At 41.6% G+C, this 26,320-nt stretch overlaps 17 protein-coding genes across 17 annotated transcripts; 13 read left to right on the plus strand and 4 right to left on the minus strand.

The window, feature by feature from the left end:
* Positions 1-2,017, minus strand: NEMIN01_0271 (uncharacterized protein; the record flags this gene model as incomplete). The annotated part of the gene is made up of 1 exon (XM_051476213.1): positions 1-2,017. A coding segment is annotated over one exon (2,017 nt), but the record flags the coding sequence as incomplete, so codon positions are not given.
* A 355-nt stretch (positions 2,018-2,372) lies between these two features.
* On the minus strand, positions 2,373-5,576 carry NEMIN01_0272 (uncharacterized protein; the record flags this gene model as incomplete). Its single annotated transcript, XM_051476214.1, has 1 exon — positions 2,373-5,576. The coding sequence occupies one exon, from the start codon at positions 5,574-5,576 to the stop codon at positions 2,373-2,375; it is 3,204 nt and encodes a 1,067-aa protein (XP_051332174.1).
* Positions 5,577-5,742: 166 nt separating this feature from the next.
* On the minus strand, positions 5,743-8,502 carry NEMIN01_0273 (uncharacterized protein; the record flags this gene model as incomplete). Its single annotated transcript, XM_051476215.1, has 1 exon — positions 5,743-8,502. The coding sequence occupies one exon, from the start codon at positions 8,500-8,502 to the stop codon at positions 5,743-5,745; it is 2,760 nt and encodes a 919-aa protein (XP_051332175.1).
* Positions 8,503-9,107: 605 nt separating this feature from the next.
* Positions 9,108-9,812, plus strand: NEMIN01_0274 (uncharacterized protein; the record flags this gene model as incomplete). The annotated part of the gene is made up of 1 exon (XM_051476216.1): positions 9,108-9,812. The coding sequence occupies one exon, from the start codon at positions 9,108-9,110 to the stop codon at positions 9,810-9,812; it is 705 nt and encodes a 234-aa protein (XP_051332176.1).
* A 1,187-nt stretch (positions 9,813-10,999) lies between these two features.
* On the plus strand, positions 11,000-12,841 carry NEMIN01_0275 (uncharacterized protein; the record flags this gene model as incomplete). Its single annotated transcript, XM_051476217.1, has 1 exon — positions 11,000-12,841. The coding sequence occupies one exon, from the start codon at positions 11,000-11,002 to the stop codon at positions 12,839-12,841; it is 1,842 nt and encodes a 613-aa protein (XP_051332177.1).
* Positions 12,842-13,305: 464 nt separating this feature from the next.
* Positions 13,306-14,898, minus strand: NEMIN01_0276 (uncharacterized protein; the record flags this gene model as incomplete). Its single annotated transcript, XM_051476218.1, has 1 exon — positions 13,306-14,898. One exon carries the CDS (start codon positions 14,896-14,898, stop codon positions 13,306-13,308), a length of 1,593 nt encoding a protein of 530 aa, XP_051332178.1.
* Positions 14,899-15,220: 322 nt separating this feature from the next.
* NEMIN01_0277 (uncharacterized protein) lies at positions 15,221-15,847 on the plus strand (the record flags this gene model as incomplete). Its single annotated transcript, XM_051476219.1, has 1 exon — positions 15,221-15,847. One exon carries the CDS (start codon positions 15,221-15,223, stop codon positions 15,845-15,847), a length of 627 nt encoding a protein of 208 aa, XP_051332179.1.
* A 175-nt stretch (positions 15,848-16,022) lies between these two features.
* Positions 16,023-17,255, plus strand: NEMIN01_0278 (uncharacterized protein; the record flags this gene model as incomplete). The annotated part of the gene is made up of 1 exon (XM_051476220.1): positions 16,023-17,255. One exon carries the CDS (start codon positions 16,023-16,025, stop codon positions 17,253-17,255), a length of 1,233 nt encoding a protein of 410 aa, XP_051332180.1.
* A 651-nt stretch (positions 17,256-17,906) lies between these two features.
* Positions 17,907-18,545, plus strand: NEMIN01_0279 (large subunit ribosomal protein L7e; the record flags this gene model as incomplete). The annotated part of the gene is made up of 1 exon (XM_051476221.1): positions 17,907-18,545. The coding sequence occupies one exon, from the start codon at positions 17,907-17,909 to the stop codon at positions 18,543-18,545; it is 639 nt and encodes a 212-aa protein (XP_051332181.1).
* A 22-nt stretch (positions 18,546-18,567) lies between these two features.
* Positions 18,568-19,419, plus strand: NEMIN01_0280 (uncharacterized protein; the record flags this gene model as incomplete). Its single annotated transcript, XM_051476222.1, has 1 exon — positions 18,568-19,419. The coding sequence occupies one exon, from the start codon at positions 18,568-18,570 to the stop codon at positions 19,417-19,419; it is 852 nt and encodes a 283-aa protein (XP_051332182.1).
* A 34-nt stretch (positions 19,420-19,453) lies between these two features.
* Positions 19,454-19,687, plus strand: NEMIN01_0255 (ubiquitin-large subunit ribosomal protein L40e; the record flags this gene model as incomplete). Its single annotated transcript, XM_051476197.1, has 1 exon — positions 19,454-19,687. One exon carries the CDS (start codon positions 19,454-19,456, stop codon positions 19,685-19,687), a length of 234 nt encoding a protein of 77 aa, XP_051332157.1.
* Positions 19,688-19,724: 37 nt separating this feature from the next.
* On the plus strand, positions 19,725-19,895 carry NEMIN01_0256 (uncharacterized protein; the record flags this gene model as incomplete). The annotated part of the gene is made up of 1 exon (XM_051476198.1): positions 19,725-19,895. One exon carries the CDS (start codon positions 19,725-19,727, stop codon positions 19,893-19,895), a length of 171 nt encoding a protein of 56 aa, XP_051332158.1.
* Positions 19,896-20,207: 312 nt separating this feature from the next.
* NEMIN01_0269 (small nuclear ribonucleoprotein G) lies at positions 20,208-20,387 on the plus strand (the record flags this gene model as incomplete). Its single annotated transcript, XM_051476211.1, has 1 exon — positions 20,208-20,387. One exon carries the CDS (start codon positions 20,208-20,210, stop codon positions 20,385-20,387), a length of 180 nt encoding a protein of 59 aa, XP_051332171.1.
* A 489-nt stretch (positions 20,388-20,876) lies between these two features.
* On the plus strand, positions 20,877-22,823 carry NEMIN01_0281 (uncharacterized protein; the record flags this gene model as incomplete). The annotated part of the gene is made up of 1 exon (XM_051476223.1): positions 20,877-22,823. One exon carries the CDS (start codon positions 20,877-20,879, stop codon positions 22,821-22,823), a length of 1,947 nt encoding a protein of 648 aa, XP_051332183.1.
* Positions 22,824-22,924: 101 nt separating this feature from the next.
* Positions 22,925-23,548, plus strand: NEMIN01_0282 (large subunit ribosomal protein L7Ae; the record flags this gene model as incomplete). Its single annotated transcript, XM_051476224.1, has 1 exon — positions 22,925-23,548. The coding sequence occupies one exon, from the start codon at positions 22,925-22,927 to the stop codon at positions 23,546-23,548; it is 624 nt and encodes a 207-aa protein (XP_051332184.1).
* A 729-nt stretch (positions 23,549-24,277) lies between these two features.
* On the plus strand, positions 24,278-25,315 carry NEMIN01_0283 (26S proteasome regulatory subunit N9; the record flags this gene model as incomplete). Its single annotated transcript, XM_051476225.1, has 1 exon — positions 24,278-25,315. One exon carries the CDS (start codon positions 24,278-24,280, stop codon positions 25,313-25,315), a length of 1,038 nt encoding a protein of 345 aa, XP_051332185.1.
* Positions 25,316-25,854: 539 nt separating this feature from the next.
* NEMIN01_0284 (histone H2A) lies at positions 25,855-26,241 on the plus strand (the record flags this gene model as incomplete). The annotated part of the gene is made up of 1 exon (XM_051476226.1): positions 25,855-26,241. The coding sequence occupies one exon, from the start codon at positions 25,855-25,857 to the stop codon at positions 26,239-26,241; it is 387 nt and encodes a 128-aa protein (XP_051332186.1).
* Positions 26,242-26,320: the final 79 nt, after the last annotated feature.

The following is a 26,320-nucleotide window of genomic DNA, read 5'->3' on the forward strand; positions in this document are numbered from 1 at the left end:
GGTCCTCTTCGATGCGGTAGAACACCACCTCGTGCCCTGCAAAGTCCTTGACTGTCTGCCTTCTTTCTTCATCCTCTTTAACGTACGACCACACACTGGTTTCTCTGTCCACTTTAAACGGATGCACGTGGTCTTTCTCTGGCTCTATCCCGTGCAGGTCTTTTATGTACTCTACTATGTCGTCGATAGTGTGCAGGTAGTGCTTCACTCCTCTTTTGTCTTCATAGATGGGCATGCACAGCAGCCTAAGATAGTTTGTGTCGTTGTCCAGATAGTACACATGGTAGTGGTCGCATACATTCGCTGAGACTGTCCAGTTGTTCTCGTCAATTGAACGTTTTACGATCTTTGCTCTTGTGTATACCTCCTTTGACTCTATGTCTGCTTCTACTGTGTACACCGCATGCTTTTGGTGTTTTATCACGGGTTTACCCAGCAGAATGTATTTATTGTCATCGGAAGGTCTTGGTTTATCATCAGAAGCCTTTGATTTTCTAGTAGAAGCTTTTGGTTTGTCATCAGAAGCCTTTGGTTTGCTATTAGAAGCCTTTGGTTTGTTATTGGAAGTCCTTGGGATTTCGTAATAGACTTTTGCATTCTCATAGAAGTCTGCAAGAGAGATGTACATATCCCTGTACAGACACGCAGCTGTCAGTCCTAGCATTTCTTCTGCGCTGTATACCAGCACAAAGGCATCGTAGAGGTTTTTGTACATGTCTTCTGTGACCTCCTGTTCATTTTTAACCTTTTCAATTATTCTGTGCAGTGGTAGAAGGATTTTCTTATTTTTGCTCTCTCTGAGTGTATTGTCTGATGTCTGGACAGCGGACACATAGTCTATATCCATCGTCGAGAAGTCCTCGTACACCTCAGGCAGCACCAGAACCATGCACACTGCGCGCACTGTCTCATGGTACTTCTCGTCGTACTTCCTGACATCACTGTTCTTGTCTATCAGATGATAGTTTGGCTGGAGATTTTTTCGAAGGTACACATCTCCCAGGGTCTCCTTCCACTCTGTTAGAGGCTTGATTGTATCTGTTAACATAGGCTGGTGTTTGTTTTTGTATTTTATCATCTCGTCAAACACACTCGGGTAGTATCCCTCCAGCTTTCTCACTTTTTCCGTGCATTCAGCATCTTCCTTATTATTGCCATTTTTAAATAGATCTCGCAGTGTCAAAAGAGCCTTATACCTACCTCTTATGTACGTGGACTCACATGCAATGCAGTACCACAGCTTATTCTTTTCTACCTCTTCGGAAATTATTTCAGAAAAGTTCTTGATATAGTTTCTAAACGCTCTTTGATATGCCGCAGTTCTTGTGGCTTTAAATTCGCTTTCATCGGAAATTTTGGTGACATGAACTGCCTCGTGTTTTGTTTTGTACCCTCTTCTTCTTTTGTTCTCCAGTCTTCTGTTGTTCCATAGACTAGCATTGATATTGCTCATGTTTTTTAACTCTTTTTTCTCCATTTTCTTTTCTTTTTCCTCTTGCTTCTTCTGTCTCTCCATCTTTGCCTCTTCTAGTTTCCTTTGTCTATCTTGTATCTGTATCCTTAATTCTTCTTGTTTTCTCTCTCTTTCCTCTTTCTTCTCTTGCTCCTTCTGCCTTCTCGCCTCTGCTTCTTCTCGCCTTCTCTGTCTTATCTGTTCCATTGTTTCTTCTTCTTGTTTGTTTTCACTCGGCAAAACTTGCTGATCGACCTGCATTGGCTGCACATCGTCCACTGTCATAATGTCAATCTCTTCCTCTGAATCAGAAGCATTGGACTCTTTCTGCGATGCACTGCATTCTTTTTTTTGTTTTTTAGTGCCTACTATAAATTGGCCAGTAGAAGACGGATTCATAGAACTACCTGTTCCAGCTGCCTTTCTTTTTTCTCCCACACACAGATCAACGCTGCCAGCATCCTTCTCATCAAACTCACCCCTGCTCCCCTGGCACGCTGCCGTAAGAAGAACAAGGATTACTGCGCTAATACTTAGCATTTTCCTTAATTTCTGATCCTTCATGCTAAAAAAATCACTTTTTTATTTATAGTTGTTGGTCTACTATGGAGTAAATCTTTTTTACTGGCCTATTTATTTGCATGTTGATTGATCCAACAGGTGTTTGTCCTATTAACACACAACATATAGACATACCATTGCACCAAAGAATAAGAGAATTTACAACCCAACAAATTGTCTGGCACTTTTTTATAGTTCATGAAGAAAACAGCTGATATACACACAGATAAATAATTAAAGAGCAATGCCAATATAACCCGAGAATACGATTAATATACGTATAACAACTATAGAATAGCAAAAACAACTGTAAATCTAGTATCTTATCAAAACACTCTTTATTGTCCACTCTCACTCTCTAGCGGTTATAGCGCGAGATCAAAACATCAAGCAGCTCGTTGTGTGCGTGCAGATTGGACTTGCTGTGGTTTGTGTTCCTAAACACTATAAACTCTGTCTCGGGATACTCCGGCCTTTTCGAGTGCTTTATGTATATCTCCCTGGTCAGAGAGGCCATCTTGCTGTTTGCGGCAGACTTTGAAGCAATTAGAGACTTTTTTTGCAGAATTTCTTCTTTTTCGTCATTTTTCAGGTCTATTGGCCCTGTGAGTATTTGGCACTCTTCTATGCCCTCCAATCTTTCCTTTGTTTTGGCAACCTCAATATTGAGCTGCTTTAGCGTCTTTTTGGCCAAGGTTCTTACACTATCCGTGCTAGTAATCCATATGTTCAGTAATTGCGTGTGTTTTTCACATCTACTGTCTAGCTTGTAGTTACTGTGCAGCCAGAATCCCTGCAGATCGCTGCCCTTGTTGTACGTCCTTGACTCTACTGCTGCAGTAAAACTGTTAAACTTTTCTTTTCCTTTAAAAGTATCGTCGAGAATGCAGTGCGTGTACGCGTCTATACTGCCTGGCATTCTCACATACCACACTGCCTTAAGAGTGTTATCCTCTTGCAGAGTCATTTGGCAGTTCATGATGTAGCTGTCTATGATCTTCTCTTGTTTGTTTGGTATCCACAGATTGCTGTAGTAGTCGTGTATATCCGAGTACTCTTGTCCGCCATACTCGTTGTTGTACTCATACGAGTCAGGCATCCTATTCTCAAACTCTATCGAGCTTATCTGTGTGTTCTTCCACATGCTGACGAAAGGCCCCAGCTCCACGGCAGACTGCATCAGAGGCGTAAGGAATAGCGGTATGCAGATGCCGCTGTCCATAATCAAAGGCCAAAACTCTGCAAACGCAAACTTTTCTTTTCCTGTGTTTTCCTCCATGCGATAGAACACCACTTCGTACTCTTTCAGACCTTCTACAGTAAGCATCCTCTCTTCTTTCTTGATGTACGACCACTTTCTAGTTCCTTTTCTCACTTTGAAAGGGTGGACAGCATTGGAAGTCACCTCTATCTGATGGAGTGCCTTTATGTGCTCTATTATCTCATCGATTGTGTGTAAGTAGAAGTACTCCTGCTTTTTTTTGTTTTCGTAAACAGGCATGCACAGCATTCTCATGGTATTTTTTATGCTGTCCACATACCTCACATAATAGTGTGTTTTAATGGCAGAGGAAAGACTCCACATGTTCTCCTCTACAGAGTAGCTGCAGTTTGAAACCCTCTTCTCGCCGCTCTTTGCTGCTAGATTTACCACTTTCTCGCATTTTATGTACTTCTGGTTCGTTATTATGCACTTTCCTACCAGAACATACTCGTTTGTCTTGTCGAACATTATTGCCTTTTCGTAGAACTCTGCAAGGACCACGTATATTTCTCTGTACAGGTCAATAGCCGTTGGGTCTTTCAGTACGCTCCCACCATATATGTTTCTAAGGGCACTGTAGATATCGCCATACACAGTAAGATCCTCTTTTCCAAATATATCCATGTTTACCAGCCTGTATATCCCCAAGAGAACGATTTTGATGCACTTATTTTTGTGCTCTTTTTCCGTGATGTTTGTCTCTCTTATAAACTCCTCGGTGATGTTGGAGAAGTCCTGATGCACCTCGGGAATCATCACAATCATGTGCAGAGCATAGGCTAGTGCGCGGTACGCCTTGTCAGTTTGTCCAAGTTCTTTCTGTTTTTCTTCTACATAGTAGTTTAGAGGCTTGTACTCCCTCATGTAAATGTCGCCCAGTGTCTCCTCCCACTCGTTTGTAGGAGCAGACCGGCTGCACCTCTTCGGCTCGTTCCTCACCACATAGTCTGTTACATCTTCGATCAGTCCGGGATAGGACCCTCCAAAGCTCTCCACTATTTCTTTGTACTCGATGTTCTTCCTGCTTTTGAACATCGCAAGCAGCCACAAAAGGTCTTTGTACTTGGTGTATATGCATGTGGACAAGGTTGCAATGAAGTACCATATTGCAGTGTTTTTCAGCAGAGGAGCAATCTTTACAGAAAAGTCCATAATGCTTTTTTCGATACTTTCCTGAGCTTCGTCTGACCTCATATTCCAGTTTATGTAGCTGCTGGATGAACTGTGGTGGGTGTATATTGTTCTGTGGTTCAGCCTAGAGCTTCTTCTTCTCCTGTTGGCCAGTCTTTTGCTTTCATCCCAAATTTTAATGTTAATTTCGTCTATTTCTTTCTTTTTTCTTCTCTTGATATTCTCTGGAGAGCACTGGAGAGCAGATGCATCCATTGGCTCAGCCTTCCTCTTTTTTTTCTGCGGGGCACTGGGTCTGCTATGTTTTTTACTAGACTCGCCTACCAACTCGTCAAGTGGTGTAGGAGAGTCATTTGCAGAAGAAATGGCTTCTACCTCTTTCTTTATGTCATCTTTATCTACATACAGACCAATAATAACATCATTCTCTCTGTTAGACCCTTGGAAGCCATCTGATCCAAACTCTGCTGTTTTCTGATCTAGCTGCCCATCCTGCTCTGCCATCCCCCAGTGCTCCTCAAAGGGCGTGTACCCATCCCAGACTGGATTATGCATGGATCCATTGGAAGCAAAATCTGAATTACCCATCTGATCTACCGGTGCAGTTTCTCTTGACGTACTGGGCATATCGTAATGTGGTTGTATAAACACACTCTCATCTACACCAGGCTCTTCTAAGAACTGTGCTGATTGGCTGTACTGATATCCTCCATCAACTGTGCTAAAATTATGGTGGTTGTATCCATTGTAGAATGCATCGTCTAAGGGAGCTTGCACAGCGGAAGAAAAGTGCAAATTGTTGTTCCCATCCATAGGTCTATACTGGCCGTGTGATGTGCTGGGCATACTGTATGTCTGATCAAAAGGGGTATCACTTGGCATAGGGCCTGCCATGTACTGTGCCGGCTGTTCAAACTGATAACTCATTTCATCCACTCCGCTAGCAGAGGATCCAGCCTGATAAGGACTATCTGCAGGTATACCAAGAAAAGAAGACATTTCCATATCATCCAACTCACTCATTAGTGCACTGCTGTCTCTATACAGACTGTCCCCTTGCACAGCCTCCTTATCAAACGTGCACCAGCCCTCCCTGCTTTTCGTGGCCAAAAGAGAAAGAAGCACAGCGCCTGTACCTAATATTCTCCTTAATTCCTGTTTTTTCATATAAAAAAATCATTTTTCCTGCTTATGGCTGATAGTTGCGAAAGCACCTTTTTATTGTCTTTTGCGAGCACCTAATTTATTTCCAACTTTTCTGCTCTGTTCCTGCCAGCACCAGCGCAAGAAAAACTGCACAATAGAAAATACTCAGATAAATGAACACTATTTATTACTCTTGTTTCTTGCTCTTTTCTCGCTTAAAGCACGAGATTAAAGCGTTAAGAATTTCGTTGTGTGCTCCGAGATTAGACTTGCTCTTGTTTACGTTCCTAAAAACTAAAAACTCTGCCTTTGAATCTGGTGTCCGAGAGTGTTTTATGTGTAGCTCTCTGTATAAGCCCTCCAGAATAATCTTCTGTTTGTATTTTATGGCAGCCAGCGAGTTCTTTTTTAGCTTTATCTCCCGAGAATGGGTTTCACTATCTTTTTCTAGCTCTTTATGTTTTTTCTCTACCTCTACATATCTTTTTCTTGCTTTATCTATCTTCAAGCCAATCTTTCCCACGTCGTTTCTAGATATCGGCATATTGTAAGGGTCGCTGCACACATGCCAACTGCATACCGTGTACTCCTGATCGGCCAGCTCGCTATCTTTTGGATTGCTGTTTTGCAGCCAAAATCCCTGGATATCGCTGTTTTTGTTGTGTTCTCTCAGCTCCAGTGTATCAGTGAAGTTTTCTAAATTTTCTTCCTGCACAAAGTCTTTGTCCAGCACACAGTGCGTGTACGCGTCTATGCTGTCGGGCATTCTCACATACCACACAGCCTCAACAGTGCCATCTTCTTTTCTAGTGGTTTTGTAGTCCATGATGTAGCAGTCCATGCTCGCTACCGCATCTTTCAGTATGTACAGGTTTTTGTAGTACTTTTGCACATCCGTGTAGTTATTATTTGTGTATTCCTCCCTATATTCGTATACATCAGGCACTTTTTTTTCAAAATACACCGAGTCTAGCTCTGTATGCTCTTCTGTTTTGGCAAAAGGCCCAAACTCCACAGCAGACTGCATCAGAGGAGAGAGAAAGAGCGGCACACAAATACTGTGGTTTTCATGTGCGCTGAGAGGCCTGAACTCTGCAAAGGTAAACTTTGTTTTTGCTAGATTTTCTTCAATATAGTAGAACACCACTTCGTACTCCGCTAAGTCTTTCACTGTCAGGCCCCTCTCTTTCTCTTTGATGTACGACCATTCTCTGGTTCCCTTCTTTACTTTGAACGGGTGCACATGTTCTAGCCTTAGTTTTATCTTGTATAGGCTCTTGATGTACCTTACGATCTCGTCAATTGTGTGCAGGCAGTGCTTTTTTCTATCTTTGCCTATGCACATGGGCATGCACAGCATTCTGAGCTGGTTTGCAGTATTGTCCACGTAGTACACGTGGTAGTGCGGCTTTATATCAGAAGAAACATGCCACTTGTTCTCTTCCAACACATATGCAGAGTTTGGGAGCTCTTTCTCTTCTCCACCAGACATATCTACCACTTTCTCGCATTTTATGTACTTCTGGTTCGTTATTATGCACTTTCCTGCAAGAACATATTCTTTTTTTGCATCGATCACTGCTACGCTCTCATAGAACTTTCCAAGAATTGTGTATATCACTTTGTACAGCTCAACAGCTCTTAGCTCTTCCAGCTTGTTTCCCTTGGCACACGTCTTCTCAAGATAGCTGTACATCTCCTCATACAATTTATCGTCTTTTTCTCCTTTTGCGTTCAGCTGTGCTATTTTTTGTATTCTTAGGAGAATTTCTTGATAGTTTGTGTTTTTACTCAAGGATTTGGAAATTTTAGTTTCTTTTATAAGATCTTCAGTAATATTGGAGAAGTCCTGGTGCACCTCGGGCAGCACCAGAGCCATGCGAACAGCACACACCAGCGCACGATACTTACTTTCGAGCTGACAGGCGCTGTTCGAATCCTCTAGCATAGAGTAGTTCAGCGGAAGAGATTTTCGCATGTAAATGTCCCCGAGTGTTTCTTTCCACTCAGTTTCTGGGTTGTTTTTGTCGGTTTTCAGCGGCTGGTGCTTCTCTATGTACGCGATTACATCCTCAATTATGCCAGGGTAGTATCCTTGAATGCTTTCTAGCATGTTTCTGTGTGTTTTCTCCTCCTCTCTAAAGAGCTCCTGCAGCCCCAAGAGGTCTTTGTACTTGCCGTTTATATTTGTGGACTTGCTTGCAATGAAGTACCACATTGGGTTGTTCTTTATTAGTGAAGCTATTTTTGCAGCAAACTCCTCAATGCTGCTTCTAAGCCGTTGTTTGTACGACTCTTTTTTTATTTCGCGTTTTTTGTACCACTTGAGATCGGTGTTTATGTATATTGTTTTGTGGCTCTCTTTGTAGGCTTTTCTCCTTCTATTTGCCAGCCGCACATCCATGTCGTCCCACAGGCCTAGTTCAAGCTGGGCTATGCTTTTCTTTTCTCTTTTTTTTACTACACACTGCTGTGCCTGACTGTTCTGAGTTATCTGCTTTTTATCCTCTGTTGTGATTTCAATCTCGTCCTGCTGATTAGCGCCCTCATCTTTTAATGGGCTATCTCTTTTTTGTCTCTTATTTTTTGGTACAAACTGGTCTGCACACGCACTCACTGCGTTGGCCATCTCGCTCTCTCTTCTTTTTTCCCCTATAGACAGCATGCCACTCCCTATGGAGTGTTCAAATCTGGTATGCGTGATCACGCTAAGCCTTGCTATGCACTGCTCAAATTCACTGCTCTGATTTTTTGCTCCATCTATTGCACCAGTGTGCCCTCCATTGCAAACAAAATCATCGACTATTTTGCCTCCTCCACTTCTAGATGGCCCAGCTCTATTCTGCTCGTCTTCACTAGAGCCACTGCTGCTCCCTTTGCACCCTGCAAGAAAAAGAGTGAACGCTGTGGTGCCTGCCAATATTTTCATCAGTTTCTTGTTTTTCATGTACCTAAAAAATTATTTTTTGATACTTATGGGATTCAGTTAAAACTGGCAATTTTTACTGTCCATATCGTGCCATGCACATTCACCTGCCATGTACTCGTACTAATAACACACTGATTCTCAAGAAGTTCAAGCTAAACAGTTGAATATTCCAGTGCTATGCAATGAACTATCATTAACTATACAGATAGCATCCCATTGCATCTATACAGCAAGCTAAAACTAGACTGCATTAAAATGCTTGTAATTTAGCCTCGAAAGAATACAGTAACCTCACAGAAATTCATACACACATCCACCAGCCAGCACATTGCTCTGTGAAAAAGTCTTTAAATAAAAAATATTTTTGGCGTACATGTAAACACTTCTTTGTTGCTACGTAGAATAAGACAATAAATTCATAGTTTATTTGCTCTGCGTACATCTTCACTGCATAAAGGATTACACACATAGACAGAGCATATTTAAATTTCAACAGCTAGTCGCATAAAGAGCAATTAACTTTCCGTCCTTAGCTCTTTTATACACTTGTATGCCATCTATTGCCCATTATATCTTGTTGATCTGCACTACTATATATTTATTGTTTGCAGAGAGAGCTCTCCATGCAGAATATTGGAAGAGTTTTCAACCAGGAGTGGACATTTCCAATACGCTCTCCGCGCGTTGAGATAACCCTGAAGAAAGGCTCGGAGAATGAAACATGGTACATCCGCTACAGCCACTACAAATCTGCATGGAAAATAGACAATAAAGTGCTGACGGCACAGAACATGCAGATTTCAGCGGGAGGCATGCACTTCTTCCTCAACCTGCCTCCTCTGTCCGACGAGTACCTGTTTGAAATAGAAAACCTGGCACAGATTGTCCTGGACGCGAAGGATCGGCTTGTTACTTTTGAGGATCTGTACAAACAGCTTCGAAAAAAAATAAGAAAAAGCAAGATCAAGTCCAGAGAGCACTACCAGACTCTTCTTTCTTTTTCAAAGTGTTTCATTAAAATCAGCATTTCAGACACAATCGGCAACACCATGGTCGTATGGCGCGTGCACAAAGAGCACCTGAAAAACTTCCAGGCCATAAAGCGCATGGTGCAGCACATCAAAATAGACTCTTCAGACGTAAAAGAAACAGTACACCTTTCGTACATGGATAAGCAAAAGAGGCCAAAAAGGCCAAGAAAAACAGATGCACAGGCGAAAAGCATGAAAACACACTCATTGACCGTTCTGAAAAAAGAGTCTGAGAGAGCAGAGCCTAGACTTTCGGCAGTTACAGGAAGAAAACACGAGAGAACGTCTTCAATATAGGATGGATACCTTTCACACCCTTTATGTGAATCATTTATTGTTTCTATGCCAGACTATCGGAATGCAATAAAAACTAGTGGCTCAGATGGGAAATAGTTTACTTGTTCGCGTACTTCTTAGTTGGTATGCACACGCCCTCGCTCCAATAAACACTTAGCAATAGACAGCACTACTACACCGCATCCAAGCTCAGTGTTCTTCTTGTGCAGAGCCGGACAAAAAGTGCAGCACTCTGTGTTCCCACGCGGTCTCCCATCGCAGTACTATCAAAGCTGTCACGCGCTTAACTTCAGAGATCAAACGGGATCTGGTGTGAACGCGAGCATATGGCCGCACGCCTTTTCCTTCTTCCTCTCTCCTTGTGTGGTGATTTATTTTTTATTTGCAGATCAGTTTTTATTTTGCTGTGTAAACACACAGAGTGGTGACTTATGTACAGTGTTTATGCGCAGACATTTTTACTTTGATCATTTGTAGCGAACAGTGCTACTGTGTATATGCTGGCATGTTTAGTGTGTAGCATCTACTCTTTCTCTTTGGCTGAGTTATAAAGCTATTTGCACTAAACTTCACTTCCATTGCACTGCCATACACTTTGTTTTTCTCTGCTTCCCATGTGAACTAGAATACCTTAGTCTAATCCTCGGCTATGTGTATCTGTGTAAGCTCAGTGCATGAAACATAACACACATCAATGTACATTCTCCTATCTTCTATCTATGTAAATAAATCGAATGGTTTTAGTGTCCTGAAGATAAATTTGGATTTGAGAATTTATTTTAAAAAATACTATACACTTTTGCTTTATTTTCTTTTCCGTTCTTGAGAGCTATGCTAATATAACGCTGCTCTATTTTATTTTACAAAATGTCTGCACAGGATTAGGATACTAATATACGCTATACGGACAGTGTCAATGCCCATCTAGGAATAAAGAAAGGAAGATGGGCATTGTATGTATCTGGTGAGTATATTGTTTCTGAGTACACAGAGAACGCATAGTACATCATACCTTCTGCTCTCTGCTGCTGCTCTTCATCTCCTCATTGTTACTAAGGGTAAAAGAGAAGCAGCTATTATTTCTGTTCTGTTCAAAGAGCCAACATGTAAAATCCAATATTAATGTAGGTAGCATTTAATTAATATAAATAGAAAATGATATAAATTGTTTATTGTAATCACAGTAAATGGCAAATCTAGCACAGCAGGAGAGAGTAGCACCAGGATCAAGGTCGTTTGGATCCAGGATCACAGGCTGCTTAAAATCAGTCAAAAAAGCAGGAAAAAAGATGGCCAGCGGGGTATTTGCCATTGTGACTGTGTGCCAGACAGACCAGTCTGGAGAAGATGCAAAGGAAGAGCAGCAATTTGCAATTATGCGAGCAAAATACACTTCCTCTACCAGAGAGATAGAGACAGCGCACATTAGAGAAACAGAAAACATTTCTAGTATGAAATCTGGTGATTTTGGAGCCACAAAGACAGAAGAAGCTGCCAGCACAGGACAGCCCAGAATAGTATCATCTAAAGAGCTAGCAGAAGCACTCAAGAATGAAAAGAGCAAGAAAGAGAACGGCGCGCCCAGCAGCTCCAAAAAAGCGGCAGTTTCTGCTGAAGCTGTAGAAAAAATAGTGCAAGAAATAATGGGAGGTAGAGCTACAACTTTGAAAAAGAATAGAGCGAGTAAAAAAGACGAAAAAACACTTGAAGAGACAATACGGTTTATAAAAGACGTAGAAGCCATTGTACAAGATGAATCTTTCATGGCAGATGCATCGTTCACTCCCATACTCCTCCTTTTCTACCTGAAGAAAGAACAATACGCAATTACGTGCGAGCTAGAGCTTGCTGAAATTGTTTTCCATGCTCCCGTGGAAGACAGTGCAGAAAAAACAAGCGATCTGGAAGACGAAGTAATTGAGTATCTTGTTGCAGAGGGACTGGAGCCCACAATATGCATAAGCTACTGGATATCCTGTATAAACACGCTGGAGCATGCATACGGGTCCTTGTACAGAACAGTTTTAGGCTCTTTGCTGGACAGCACTAAAGCAGGCACAAGAACACATAAAACCATCGTATTCTACAACGCTGTGCTGAAGGGCATTAGGAACATCGTATCCGTAAAGCTCGCACAGATGGAAAAGCTGGAAAACCCTGAGTTCAGAAAATCAGAAATATTCACCGATGCCGTGGAAAAGATCATGCTATCAAAAAAAGTGATTGAGTTCATAACGCACACTGTGCCGTTTGACTTTGGAAACAGCATGCAGAGCGCGTACACACTCGATGAACAGGAAGATGAAGAGAGCAGCACCCCTTCCATTGAAGACAAAGAGTTTACATCGAGTGAAGATGACTGCATCCCCGCAGAAGAAACAGAGAACAAAAACAACAGAGTTTTAAGAGATGCCCTACACCCAGAAAAAATAAGCCGCAATTTAACTGAGGACATGATAGAGAGCCTCAACTACACTATAAACTATCTTGAATACCAGGAGATGCAGGACATAGAGAACAAAGACGACAGCGAGTATACAGTGGTCGTAGAGACAGAAGAAGAGGAGAGCGATGATATTGTTGAGTCTATGATGGGAGTGGATGAGAGAGTAGAAGTCAGTGATAATTTTAAGTCTTTCTATGCAGGCATTACCAAAGAGATAGAAGGCTTAAATGAAGAGCACTGCACCACAGAAGTGTCTGAGTGCATAGAGCTCTGCCCTGCGATCTTCCCACGTGATGAAACCATAGAGAGAGTTGGAAGCAGTGAGATCACTGAAATTATATTGGAAGAGCCACAGCCCCCCAGCATTCAAGCTGCTGAAGAAGTGCTGGCTAGTGCTGAGACTATAGAAGCCACTTTGGAAGACCCAGTGCCGCCCGCGTATTCTGAAGATGCCCAGGAAAGAGAAAAAAAGAAAGAAAGCGCTGAAGCTTCACCAGAGGTCGCACAGCTTTCTAAAGTGTTCAATGATCTAGAAGCATCTCCTCTCTTCCAAAAGCAAAAAGAGAAGTACCACCAGCTGTAAATGCAAAGCTTTCTGTAAAGAGAGCTAAACAAAAAAGATCTAAAAATAAACCAGTCTATTATCTGTTCTTCTTTACCACTCTATAATAAATCGTAAACATCGATTCCCAAACTGTAGACTGCAAGAGAGTGCTAAACTACAGCAGCCACACCATCTGCACACACTTTCTGTTTACATACTGTTTTCTGGGAGGCTCCAGCCGAAAACTAAAACAGTTTTATTTTAAATAAAACTCTACAGGACTGTGGACAAACTCTACTATTTTTATTATTTCCAGAGAGTACAGAACTGCAGTAAATTCAGTGAAATCTGCTCTCTCTTTTATTTTACTTGCTAAATGCAGAGAAATAGACAATACAAAGAATGAGGCTCAGCTGCTAAGAAGCAAGGAATAGCTGCGGAGCAGTGGATAGGTAAGAGTAACAAGAAGTAGTAAAGTAGATTTATTCAAAGTATAATAGAAACTACGCCTTAACTAAAATTTGGGCATCGCATATCTGCCACACAAAGAGTGTCTCCCAGAAAATGCAAACTAGAGCTGTGAATATAAACAGACTCCATGCGTGTATATGGCGGTTGAGCTTCATTGAGGAGTATATGTTGCCCAGCGATGCAAGCACAAACAAAAATAGAGCTAGGTTGTCAAACCACAAAAAGAATGCGCCAACGCTCTTGTTGGAGAAAACAAGAGACATCAGAAAGGCTGACCCACCGTATAAAAGCACTAGTAGAAGGCTGGAGAGCAAGAACACGTACTTTCTCTTCGGCACAAACTCCTCAAGATATATCACAGAGAGAAAGAAGCCAAGAATAGTTGCAAGGATAGAAAGCGTTACAAAGGTTGCTTCCAGGGTGTTGGGCTCATTGTTAGCACTGTGTGTATGCATCATTGAAACAGCAGTGCTGCCTGCCCAGTATGCAGACTGTGCGCCAAAAAAAAGAAGAAACAGAATGATGGGCAGACACGTGTCGCGCACCACAAGCTCAAACCACATTGTGTTGTATTTCATGTGTATAGTCTCGGCTGTTTTGTTCACTGTTTTGATCATGTCCTGGACAAGAGTAAACTTTTTCAAATTTGCAATATTTTCAGGGCTTACGTGGTCTATGCTCTCTGAGTGTGCAGGGATTTGGGAAAGACTTACGGAAAGAGAGTCCTTGTATATCTTGAGACGGCCTAGAAACCTGTCCATTCCTTTGAGAAAGCCTGCGCTCTCGAAGTTGTCCAGCAAAGACACCATGTCTAGCGTGTCCATCTCCTGCAACAGATGAACATTGTCCTGTATAAACGGAAAAGTGCTCCAATTTTCAATCAGAGCCTGGATCATGGATATGTTCTTCTTTTGGTCCTTATTCAGACAGTTATTTTCAATGGGCTTTACGATCATCTGGTTAGAGTATCCCAAAAGTTCATTTAGAATTTGTATCAGGGTTTTCTCTGTGTTTAGCAGTTTCTTGAAGTCTTTCTCTGTGCTTTTTTCTATCTCTTCAAACCCGTGGCAGCTCTGGAGGTTTTTCTCAAGTACCTCAAGCAAGTCTTCCCAGTAGCTCTTGTTAAATATTGTCATTTTGTTCACATAGACTATGGACAGCTTAGAGGTAAGAAGCGTGCACTTTTCTATTTCTTCAGTGCCTGAATAGAGCGATAGATTGTGCGAGTACAGATTAAACCAGTGCAGACACTTTTCTGTGAGTATGCGTAGAAGAACATCGTATTTTTTGTCAGGGTCTGCATCAAGTATCCTCAAAACGACAGAGTAGTCTTCCATTATTTCCTGCATGATTATTTTCGTGTTGAACCGGAAGACAAAACACAGTATATCAGACTCTGGAGTAGATAGGTACTCCAAATGCGAAACTATGTCCTGGGTGCACATTGACATGAAAAGAGTGCACTCTTTAAGGCTTGTTTTTATGTTAGAAATGTTGGAGCTGTTTATAATCTCCTGTACACGCTTTAGGTAATCTGTTTTGTACATAATAGGATCTCTGATCCTTTTACAGGCGCCTTCTATCATGCAATTAACCCTATTTTCTATATCAGACAGTTCGTGCATGTATCTGCTCAAAATAAAACTTTTATGGGCAGTTTGCCTGGCATAAAAGAAAGCAGAGCCGTCTCTTCCATATTGGTTTATTAATTAGCAGCTACAGAATAAATTCATTTATTGCCATTTTAATTCTAAACTCTCTGCGAAGATCTTTAGCACTGTAAGAGAAAGAAAGAGTGTTCTAGACCAATCACAAGAGTGTCTATTTACAATAAATCAGAGACTATTCGTCTGTTTGTCCTCGGGCTATACGAGGCCTCAAAAATTTAAGTTTATTGCTATACCAGAGAAGCGTGCAGAAAACTAAAATAATTTTTAAAGAATTACCATGAGCAGAGCAAAGCCTCTTTCTCTAGAAGAAAAGACAAGGAGAGTACTTAGTTTGATGCAGGAGAAAGACGACATCTTTGGGCTCAAGGACTTAGAAAAGGTCTGCCAGAAAGAAAAAGGAGTAATTCCGCAGAGCATTAAAGAAGTGATAGATATTCTCGTATCTGAGAACAAAGTAAAAGAGAAGAAAGTAGGAGCATCAAGATTCTACTGGAGTTTCCGCTCAGACATAAAAATAAACAAAGAGAACAGACACGAAAAGCTGTCAGCTGAGAACAAGAAGCTGAAAGAGCAAAAAGAAGCGCTTTTGGAGGAAATAGACGTGCTTGAAAAGAACAGATCAACTCTCCCAGACAGAGAAGACAAGATAAAGATCCTTGTGGAACACAGAAAAAAGCAGAAAGAGCTTGAGACAGTGACTAAGCAGATGGAGGAGAACGACCCCTCCAAGCTCTTGGCGATAGGCGAGGAGATAGACGCAGTGACAAAGAGTCTGACAGAGTGGGCAGATGCGTTCAATATTCTCCAGTCCTACGTAAAGAACACTTTCAACATGACGCAAAAAGATTTCTGCAACGCATTCCCGATAAGCATGGATGATCTTGAGAAAATAGAAGAGCTCTAACCCGATTTATTGATTAAAGTGCTATTACCTGTTATTATCTATCTCTGTTTAATTCATACTGTTTTACCATGCAATTTACACAAAAATTAGCACAAAGGAAAAGTAGCACTAAAAAGACTTATTTCATCAGAGATACTTTCATCTTAAGCCCAGCTCTAAGAATTTTATTTTTGTGATGGATATAAACGAAAAGAAAACATCTGAAGCCGTCCACGCCAGTTCAGAAGAGTTAGGCAATAGAAATGCCACTGAAGAAGAAGAGCAGCCTAACCAAGAGTACACATCTATATTTTTCAACAGATTTGGAAAAATAGCCAGTAGACCACCTTACATCCAGTTTAGCATTAGCACCGCGCACATAAAAAAAGAGCTGGAAGAACTAGAGAAAGATAAAAATGTAGACGAACACATGCTCTTTGGAACACTGCACAGCTTAGTCTCTAAACACACAGAAGTAACAGTAGATAGCAGTGTGGATGAGCTGCAGGCGTCTTTATTATCTGATATAGCGACTCTTGTATTAGAAGAGGCCGTTATCGCCTACACATATGACAAGAACAAGCATCTGTACCAAGGATTCAGCTACTCTGCAAGAAAAGAAAAAATCGTGCATGCATTGAGAGAGGCTGTGAATGTTATGGAGCAGAAGTGTTTCTCAAAAAAGGTAGAGAAAAGAATCAACGCGTGGTACGAATATATTATAGGTCTGAACAAATTAGACACTGTTTCCTATCTTATCCACACACGAGACTTCTTCAATGAGAGAGCATGCTGGGTGACTGTTATATACAAGCCACTGAAGGACCACTTAAGAAAGTTTGTCAACTTCTTGGAAGACAGACACCGCATAACCCGAGAGAAAAATCTGTTTAAAAAGCACGATAACGGAACGTACAACATAGACTATGCGATAAATCTGCTTCTGAAGTACAGGAAATACATCCAAAACTACCCCACCGACCCTGAGCTGCAGAAAAAGGACGAAATGCCAGAAAATGACAAAAACCTTCTTGCTGCGCTGGACAAGCTGTGGCATCTTGTTGCTGAGATATATAACAATGTGCACATTCTCACTGATGTAGAAAAGAAGTACGTGGATCGGGCTTATCTGGTAGATTACTTTAACAACGGACCAGAGAAAGGAAAAGATGCCATTGCAGACCCCATGAAGTACGAGTACAAAGAAATACCAACTAGAAAAGACGTGGCAAATACACTGAAAACAAAACCCTACAGAAACAGCACAAAAGAGTACATTTTAAACAAAATTGAAAGCTTCAGAGACCTTGTCAAGACAGGAAGTGGAAAAAAGACAATAGTTGATAGAATAAACATTACAACAATTGTGGGCGGTCTGTTTATCTGTGCTATAGCATCTACTTCTGTGCTGGCTTCACAGATAGTATAGTCTAGACCGAGAATAAACCAAGAATGCAAGGCTCAAATAAAGAAGATAGTCTATTCTGCCACTGCTATTATCTCTGAATACTAAGCACTACTGGATTTACCATATACGGTAAGTCACTGCTCACTGCTTCTTTTATTGCTTAGATGTGCTGTTACATGGCATCTAAAAACGCCATAGATGCAGTATGTTCAAAAGCTATGTGTTAGTAAAATTTTACTCGCTGCAATTCCACCAGTGCTCAATATAGCTCAACAGTCAGCTAAAATTCTCAGACTGTCAATTCAGCAGAAGTACAGAAAGTAAACCAGCCAAACAGTAATGAGTAGAATTATAAAGTGAGTAGCACACACCTCATTTGCATCTCTATCTATAAACACATTGCAGATCTATCCAGCTCATCTTCTGTTTTTCCAAATCTTTTTCATTCTTCTGCTATGAGTTAAATAAAATGCCAAAATATTTAGTCCAGTGCTCAGATCAAGAGCCCTCTAAGAGCACACATGCACCCTCAGCGGCATGAAATACTGGTAGTATATCGAATGTAGCAGACAGAAAGCTTCTCTTTCTAAACTCTGCTTGGAGAGTGCAATTTATTTATTTTCCAGTAGCCATCCAAAAGTTTTCAAATAATTTTATTTTGTTGCCCTTGCAATGAATTCAGTTCACCAAAACATACAGACACCAGATGAGATAAAAAACAAAACCATCGCATCGATCAGAAGAATGAAAGATTTCGTAGAGGCAGAGGCCAGAAAACAAGAAGAGGCAGAAAAGAACAACTCAATATACGTTCCCGCAGAAGCCCCCTTCCTGTTTGTAGTCAGAATCAGAAGTGCCAACAAGTGCTCACCAGATGTGTCCACCGCTCTGGACTGTCTGAGACTCAGAAACATAAATACCGGAACTTTCGTCATAAACAACAAATCGTCCAAGTCGCTCCTCCAGAAAGTCAGAGCATACGTTGCCTTTGGAAACCTCTCTCTGGAGACAATCAGAAAGCTCATCTACACCAGAGCATTCGGCAAGTACAACGGCAAGAGAGTAAACATCACACAGGAGCTCCTAGAGGAGAAGTTTGGCGGATCCGTTGAAACACTCGAGGACATTGTAGAGGCTCTTTTCCTTGGAAAGAGACAGGACGCATCAGCCATCAACAAGTGGCTGTGGCCATTTAGACTGAGCTGCCCAAGAAAAGGATTTGGAGGCAGAAAGATAAAAGACTTCACAGAGGGAGGAGCCACTGGAGACCGCGGCAGATATCTTGATGAGCTTATTACAAGAATGATATAATAAATTAAATTCTTCATTTTTTATGGTGGTTGGTGAATATTCATGGGTAACGGTTAACACAGAAGAAAAAGGGCCTGTCAAGTGCATAAGCATGAAGAGAGACATTGCCAAGACTTTATCGCTGGGAAGAAAGGGCACCTTCCCTGTGAGCGCTCTGCTCGGCGCGCGAATGGGCGTGACTCTGCACTGGGAGAATGGAGAAATGCGCGAGCACTCAGAAGCCCAGCCAGAGGGAAAGCACACTGCAAGGAAGTTCAAGAAACACTCAAAAACAATTCTGCTGAAGACCCCTACTCTCCCCGATCTTGTGGCAATGTACAACGGAAAAGGAGACATGACAGTGTCGCATGAAGTTCTGTCCCAAGTGATCTTTCATGCAATTGGAGTGAAGTATGTCGCTGTGCTGGACGAGTACAAGTCGATGTTCCTGGCAGCAGTGGCAGTGGCCAGAGGAACAGAGAACTTGAGCAGAATAGGTGGACACACACACAATATACACACGCTTGGAGCCCTTGGCTTCGGACTAAACATCAGCGCATTCACAAAGGAAAGCATCCCCAGGGGGGCTGGCAGTGTGCTCTTTGTGCTGGCGCAGAAGAAGAAGTACGAAATGAAGGAAGTCCTGGAGATTGTAAAGGGAGAGCCCGAGAGTAAGAGAGTGAGCATCGATTTTCTCCTTTACCATCCAGTGAAAGAGGGAATACTCGGAGTGTTTAATGAAATGATGCAGAGCAGATCATTTGGCCTGCTGGATCTGCGAGAGCTGTTCTACAGAGAGTACCAAAGCAGGATAGGAGCCATACACCCTGCAATGAGCAAACTGGGATGCTCGGGGTTTATTCTGAGTGGTTCATTCTTTGACAATGGAAGATAAACAAAGTATATTGTGGATTGCATTGTTTATTTGTATGCAGATATTTGTGAAGACACTGACGGGGAAGACCATTACACTTGACGTGGAGAACAGCGACTCAATTGAGAATGTAAAAGCAAAGATACAGGACAAAGAAGGAATACCCCCTGACCAGCAGAGACTTATCTTTGCAGGAAAGCAGTTGGAGGACGGGAGAACTCTGCAGGACTACAACATCCAGAAAGAGAGCACAATCCATCTGGTGCTGCGTCTGAGAGGAGGCGAGTGATTTGGATATTCAATAAATCGATGTTCTTAAAATTTTTATGGATGCTCGCGAGTTCTTTCAAAAGCTGGACACAATGACAAAAGAAGAGGCATTTGCTGCGTACAGCATTAAATACTACACGGTAGATGACCTTCTTAATGACAAGGTCATTGGAAAGGGGGTGAGAAAGCTGTACGAGAAGAACTACATGCTGGACAGCAACATATAAATAAGAAAGTATATTGAAGGTACACTGTCTCTTTTTCTTTGATTTACAGCATCTATTTAGAGCGGTCAATCTCGTAGCAATTAAAATAAGCCAAGAGACGAGAGTGTACTATGGTTTTTACTTCTCTGGACACTGTGGCGCTAGATTCGACTAGATGCATTCTCGGGTTATATTCTGAAGTGATTTCACACTTTTCATAAAAGCTCAGCAGAGGTGCATGGATCTATTGTTGGACACTCTACTTTCTCCAAAATAAGTGCTATGGAAAAAGAAAAAGAAGCTTTCTCATTTGCTAATTTTTTCTGTAGAGCTATGCAAGTAAAAGTTAGAAGATCGTTTAAGATGCCTGCTCTCTTGGGAAACCTTGCTAAGATAGATAAGATGGGAAACATCATACTCTCTGAAGCAGAGACAGAAGATAAAGTAAAATACGGGCTCGTCTACATTCGATCATCAGCAATAAAAAGTATAGAGTATCTACAGCCTGTGTAAAGTGCATACACCTTGCAATCAGCACTAAGCATTCTAGAAATGATCTCTTCTATTATTCTTCAATAGATAATAACTAATTCTTTAGCTCGGGTCCATTCTGCTCTTCCATAGATAAAAGTGTTGCTTATATTTGACTAATAGTTAATTTGTGGCAGTTAGTGCTCTACTTTTGCTAACTATTCCCTTTCATAGCCACTGATCTCATGCTCTCATGCTCTCGTATAAATACTATTTTCTTACTTCTAGAGACATTACGACCTAAGAATAAATAAAAATAAAAATGTGTAAGGAATAGAATAATTTACTGAACATTTGTAGTCTACTTAATAAAACTTTTTGTGTGCACATCTACAGCCAAAAAAGAAGAGTTTTATCTTTTACGTCCAAGGTTAGCACGAGAAGTCGGCCTAATAAACTACGAAGTATACACTAATATAGTAAGAATGCCAGAGTATAGATAAAGAGAAATAGTAAAGAACATTTTGATAGATGAAACTAGAAAAAGAAATAACAGAGATTCTAAGAAAAAGCATAGTTGTGCAGCAAGAGAACACTAGGGAGAATGCCAAACCCTGTGATGACACTTTGTCTAGCACAGTCCATACGCCAAACAGTCTGTCCAGCGAGCACATGCATGCGCACAGTTCAAACTACAGCACCTACATTTCAAACATCCACATAATCAGCAGTAGTTCAGATGGCTTTGATGATAGAGTATATGAGAGCTCTGGTTCGCAGAGAAGGTATTCTGAAACAGTTTATTTGCACTATTTGGTGGAGATATACAGAAAAATGAACACTTCTGACGCAAAAGAGAAAGTTACTGTGTCAGAGACAGAGTACAATATAATTCTTGAGTTATTCGCCAATGAGAAAGGGCTAAAGACACTCAAAATAAGCAAAAATGTACACATGTTGATATCTGCTGCACTGAACAAGAAAATGCAGACAATAGCAGCTACATCGAAGACGCCAAGCTCTCTACGAGTATTTTTAGGGATTGTCTACCTATACAGCAACAAAGAAAATATTTCTGCAATCGTAAACATTCTTTCAAAGGCAAGCAGAATAATCACCAGGCTGCGCAGTGCCATTGCAGTGCTAGAGTCACTTGAAAACGTTTTCAAAGCCCAGCTGGAAGACAGTGTGGATGGCATATATGTAACAAAAGCCTCTTGTTTGAACTACATTTCCAAACACATTCTGCTCACAAACCTAGTTGAAATAATTCACTGCAAACACCTCATGTATTCTACAAAGGAAAGAAAAAAGGAAATTTTATTCCAGCTACTCTGCACCGAAGAGTACTCTGCATTTTCTCAAGCCATAGAGGGAGAAAGCGCTATTTTAGAAGAAGCAGAAGAATTTTACAACGAAAAAGAGTGCACATATGGAGTGAACGAAGAAACATACGAAAACACAGAAACTCTCCAAATCAGCACACAGATGGAGTGTGTAGAGACAAAATGCAAAGTGAACAGCTTGGCATTTAAAATCTTCTCCATGATCAAGAAGCGCACATGCGAATGGATAGAGCATGAGAACAGAGCAACAGCGCAGATTGAGCAGCAGTGCCACCGCATATTTAACAGGCACAGGACACAGGTGCAGCAGATATTCCTGAGCACAGAGCACATAGGCGCAGCTGAGTGCACAGAAGAAAAGGAGCAGCGGTGTAAAACGATAAACGAGATTTTAACAAACACAGAAAAGTCAATGGACCAGCTAATGAAGATATTCTCGGAGATGAACAAGATAAAAACAAGCAATAGGATCGTAGACATATACATTCCGCCCTTCAAAAGCATATCTCTTCTGATAAAAAGGCTAAAAAGAGCAGTCGCACTAGAAATAAAAACGGCACCGTATGGCTCAGCAGACGTAAAAAAGTACCAAAGCCACTTTATAGCACACATTCCTCTGCTGGTGCCTCTATCGTACTTTGTCCCAACGGACCAGATAGTGTACATGGGGTACCTAATGTACAAGCACAACCTCACAGAGAGCATAGAGGAAACAGACATCTACTACATCTACGAAACACTCACGTACAGATCAAACATCCTCGATAAGATACGCGAACACTTCACACAAGAAATAGCAAATAAAATCACAAAATTCCAAAAGAGAGTGGCAGCTGACAAAGCGCTCAGCAGAATGGCCAGAGAGCTCGCAAAGAGCATAAGAACAGACGTGCTGAGGTATCTGATCAAAGACTCTCCCGCTATCTTAGTAGACAAAATAATAGGAGAAATAAAGAAGATCTACATAACGCCAGAGCACCCGCACAGTGCAGAAAAAACAAAGAAAAGAATCCAAGTGCTGAATAAAATATCGGAGTTTAAACTGCCGCACAGCCCATACGTGTCATACAGCATGCTAAAAGAGTATCTCTTCCAGCACAGCCAGAAGAGCAGGAAAAGCATGCACAAGTAGCAAATGCTCGGATATGCCCGGCTGCCGCTGCAAAATAATGGTTACAATTGTCCTTTGGCAGAAATGTCCATTAGTTAAATTTTTTTAAAATTAACCCTTGTATGCAAATAATTCAACCAACAGAGCATAAAGTAAAACAGCCAAGAAACAAAAGAAACAGCGGAATGAAGCACTCCGCAGCAATGGCCAAAGAAGAAAGAATGAACCAGGAGAAAGTCATCAGCAGAAAAAAGAAGGCCTTGGAAGGAGCACTCAAGTGCCCCCCCGCAATTCAGCAGTTCAAATACAAGATGGACGAAGAGACAAAAGACAAAATCGAAGAGATCTTCAAGAGATACACGCCAGAGACCCCAGAAGAGAAGGCCAAGAGAATAGAAGAGGGAAGAGAGAAACAGAAGGTGTCCCTGCAGTTTGGCATCAGACAGATTGTAAAACTGATCGAGAAAAAGAAGGCAAAGCTTGTCCTTATCGCAAATAATGTAGATCCAATTGTTGTTGTTCTTTTCCTCCCCTCTCTCTGCAAGAAGATGGGCGTCAGCTACGCCATATACGACAGCAAAGAGAGACTCGGAGCAATGGTCGGAAGAAAAGCCGCAGCCTGCGTCGCCATAGAAGAAGTAGTGCCAGGTCTGGAGCCGCTGATCAGCGAAGTAGACGAGCAGTTCTCAATGAAATACAAGGAGACTATGAAAAAATGGGGAAAGCCTGCAAGAGAAAATAAGTAAACGCATCTTTATTTACACTGTTATTGTTTCTTCTCTTTATTACCAGATGCTATGGGCATCTCCAGAGCTCCACCAGTGAGCCCTTGCACTAGCATCAGAGCAAGCGTCCATTGGCATCTTTTCTATCTGACGAGTTTGTCTTCTGTGCTGCTCTGCGATGTGATCTATGTGCTGTATATTCTAGCCGATCTAATGCTCATCTTTACCATCTATTTAGCATATTCTATTGAGTAGAGATGCAGTATCTATTTGCTATCTCACTAAATCTACTAAAAGATAGTGTAAGAGACACACTTACAGCTACTGTTCTTCTAATTACTAAATACTTCAATAAATCATCACTAGTTCATTCCATCTGTACAGTTGCAATCCAAGAATCATTCTACAGATTACCAACAGCTCTGCTCTCTTGAATCTATCTTATCTCTTGGCAATAATAGCTCAATAACACGCTATACACAATAATATCTGCTCTGCGCTAATTAACTCTTCGTTCTCTTCTAAGACCAATCCAATAGACACTTAGCTGCAATTATAAGCACACTTGCAACTTGAGAATATCGCTAGTAAGCGCACACACATAACCAAGTAGATAATCTTCCTTTTTCTTCTCTTTTCTGCACTTTAGACTCTTTGTCCTCATCTGCCACTTAATTTCTGCGGCATTCGCCTCTTTTTCTTCCATGCAAAAATATGAAATATATTCGCGTGATTGTTTTTTCATTTGTTATGTCAGAATTTACAAAGCTAGCAGAAGAAGGAAAGTACCACCAACTGTCGCAGGCCATTCTCAAAACCGTTGAGTCAATGCCCTCAGACGAGCTGAAGAATGTCTACGAAACAGTCGTTGTCCCAAACCACTACAACCTGCACGCAAACTCGTTCGCAGAGATCAGTGCGTCAATTGCAAAGAAGCTCGGCAAAGAAGACTCTCTGCGCCTCCTTGAAAATGCCCTCTACCTCCTTGTGTCTGTGGGCTCTGTTGATGCAGATGCATCCATCCCTCTGATCACGCGCGCATCTAAGCTCGCCAAAGAGGGAAATGAGTCCATCCTCCGAATTCTCCTGGAGATAGCCTGCATGAAAGTATCGACAAACGAGATATCCGAGGCACGGATCATTCTGTACGACTGCAAAGAGCTGCAGATAGAAAGCAAAGAGTCTCTCAGAAAGCTGCACCTGGGCCTCGGGCTGATGCACTACTCAACAAAGAACTACGCCCCAGCCTACAAGAATCTCCTCGAGTATCTGAAGCTCCAGAACAAAGACAAAGACGTGTTCCAGACGTGTCTTATCTCTGGAATACTTTCAGACAATGTGTACTCGTTTGCCTCGCTCATTGACATTTTTAAAGACGACTCTTTCACTTCCCTCTCCTTGGCCACAGCTCTGGAAAGCGGAAACTCCGAAGAAGCCGTAAAAATATCGATGGAGATAGATAAGTCGCTGGCAAGCACAGTGGAGAGAAAGGCAGCGGTCATCAGGCTCCTGAACTACTTCTTCAGCAACCAGCAGAGATCTGTTAGACTGCAAGACATCGCAGACTCTTTGAATATTCCCAGAATAGTCGTAGAAGAAACAGTGCTGAGAATCCTGGGGAGCGGGCTTATGAAAGGAACCATAGACGGGATCACAGGAGAGTTTGCGTACACCTGGATAGGATACAAGCACCTAACACAGCCTGAAATCACGTCAATACGAAATGTAATATCTGAGATAAGATCGCGAGTAGATGCAGTACGACAGGAGATAGAACAGAAAAAGTAATGAAAAAAGAAAGGACTCTCTAGAACGTTCTAAAAGAGAAATGCTGCACAAGGCCATCATAGTGCCATATACAAAGCTATTTGTTTATTTTGCTGTGTTTTTATTTCAGATTGTAAGCACGAAAATCTCTGCACTTAGCCAAGTCCATTTGTCTTCTATTTTCTTTATTTGTCCAATGTTTCTCTTTCTTCTCCAAGAAAAGAGGCTGAGCCCTAGTTACTCTGATCAAACAGCGGTAGTACAGCGTGTGAAGACACTCCACGGCTATTACCAGACAGGGATCGTAAAGACTCTTCCAATAAACTGCAAATCTCTCCTTCTTCTTTTGTTTATATTTTCATCCCAAACTTCAGCTGCACTCCCAAGACAATTGGAGACAAAACCATCTCAAAGCGCGCTGGGCATCGGTCCCTCTAATTAAAACAGAAAAATAGAACCAGCACCAGAGCACAGGCTGCGCATTAATTATATTTACCCGGGAAATCTTCCCGCCCTTTTTATTTAAAAGTATAAATACAGAATAGTTTTAAAAACACAACATGGGAACAGGAAAAGGTAAGAAGGATCCAGCATCAGCAAAGAAAGCCAGCAACAGCAGCAAGGTGGTGTTCAAGCCCGCACAGCTGCACAGAATACTCAGAGACCAAACAAAGATGAGAGTCTCCCACAAGGCAATTGTGGCCATTGCAGCCCTCCTGGAGTACATCCTTGGAGAAATAATTGAAGCAGCAAAACTCATTTGCGACGAAGAGAACAAGAGAAAGATTGTCTCCAAGCACATTTCACTGGCCATCAGAAAGGACGAGGAGCTGAACAACCTTGGAAGACACTGGCTGATAAAGGAAGGTGGTGTATGCCCCACTGCACAGATGGAAACAAAGTCAAAGAGTGATAAGTCAAAGACCGCAGCCGCACAGGAGCTGTAAGTATGAAACTATTTGTACAAGGTCTTTGCCTTCTGGTAAGTAAATGGACTTCATAATTCTTCTCTCTTTTCTTTCTTCC

Source organism: Nematocida minor (assembly GCF_024244105.1).
Source record: "Nematocida minor strain JUm1510 chromosome Unknown 7921, whole genome shotgun sequence".
In the NCBI taxonomy this organism is placed as follows: domain Eukaryota; kingdom Fungi; phylum Microsporidia; genus Nematocida; species Nematocida minor.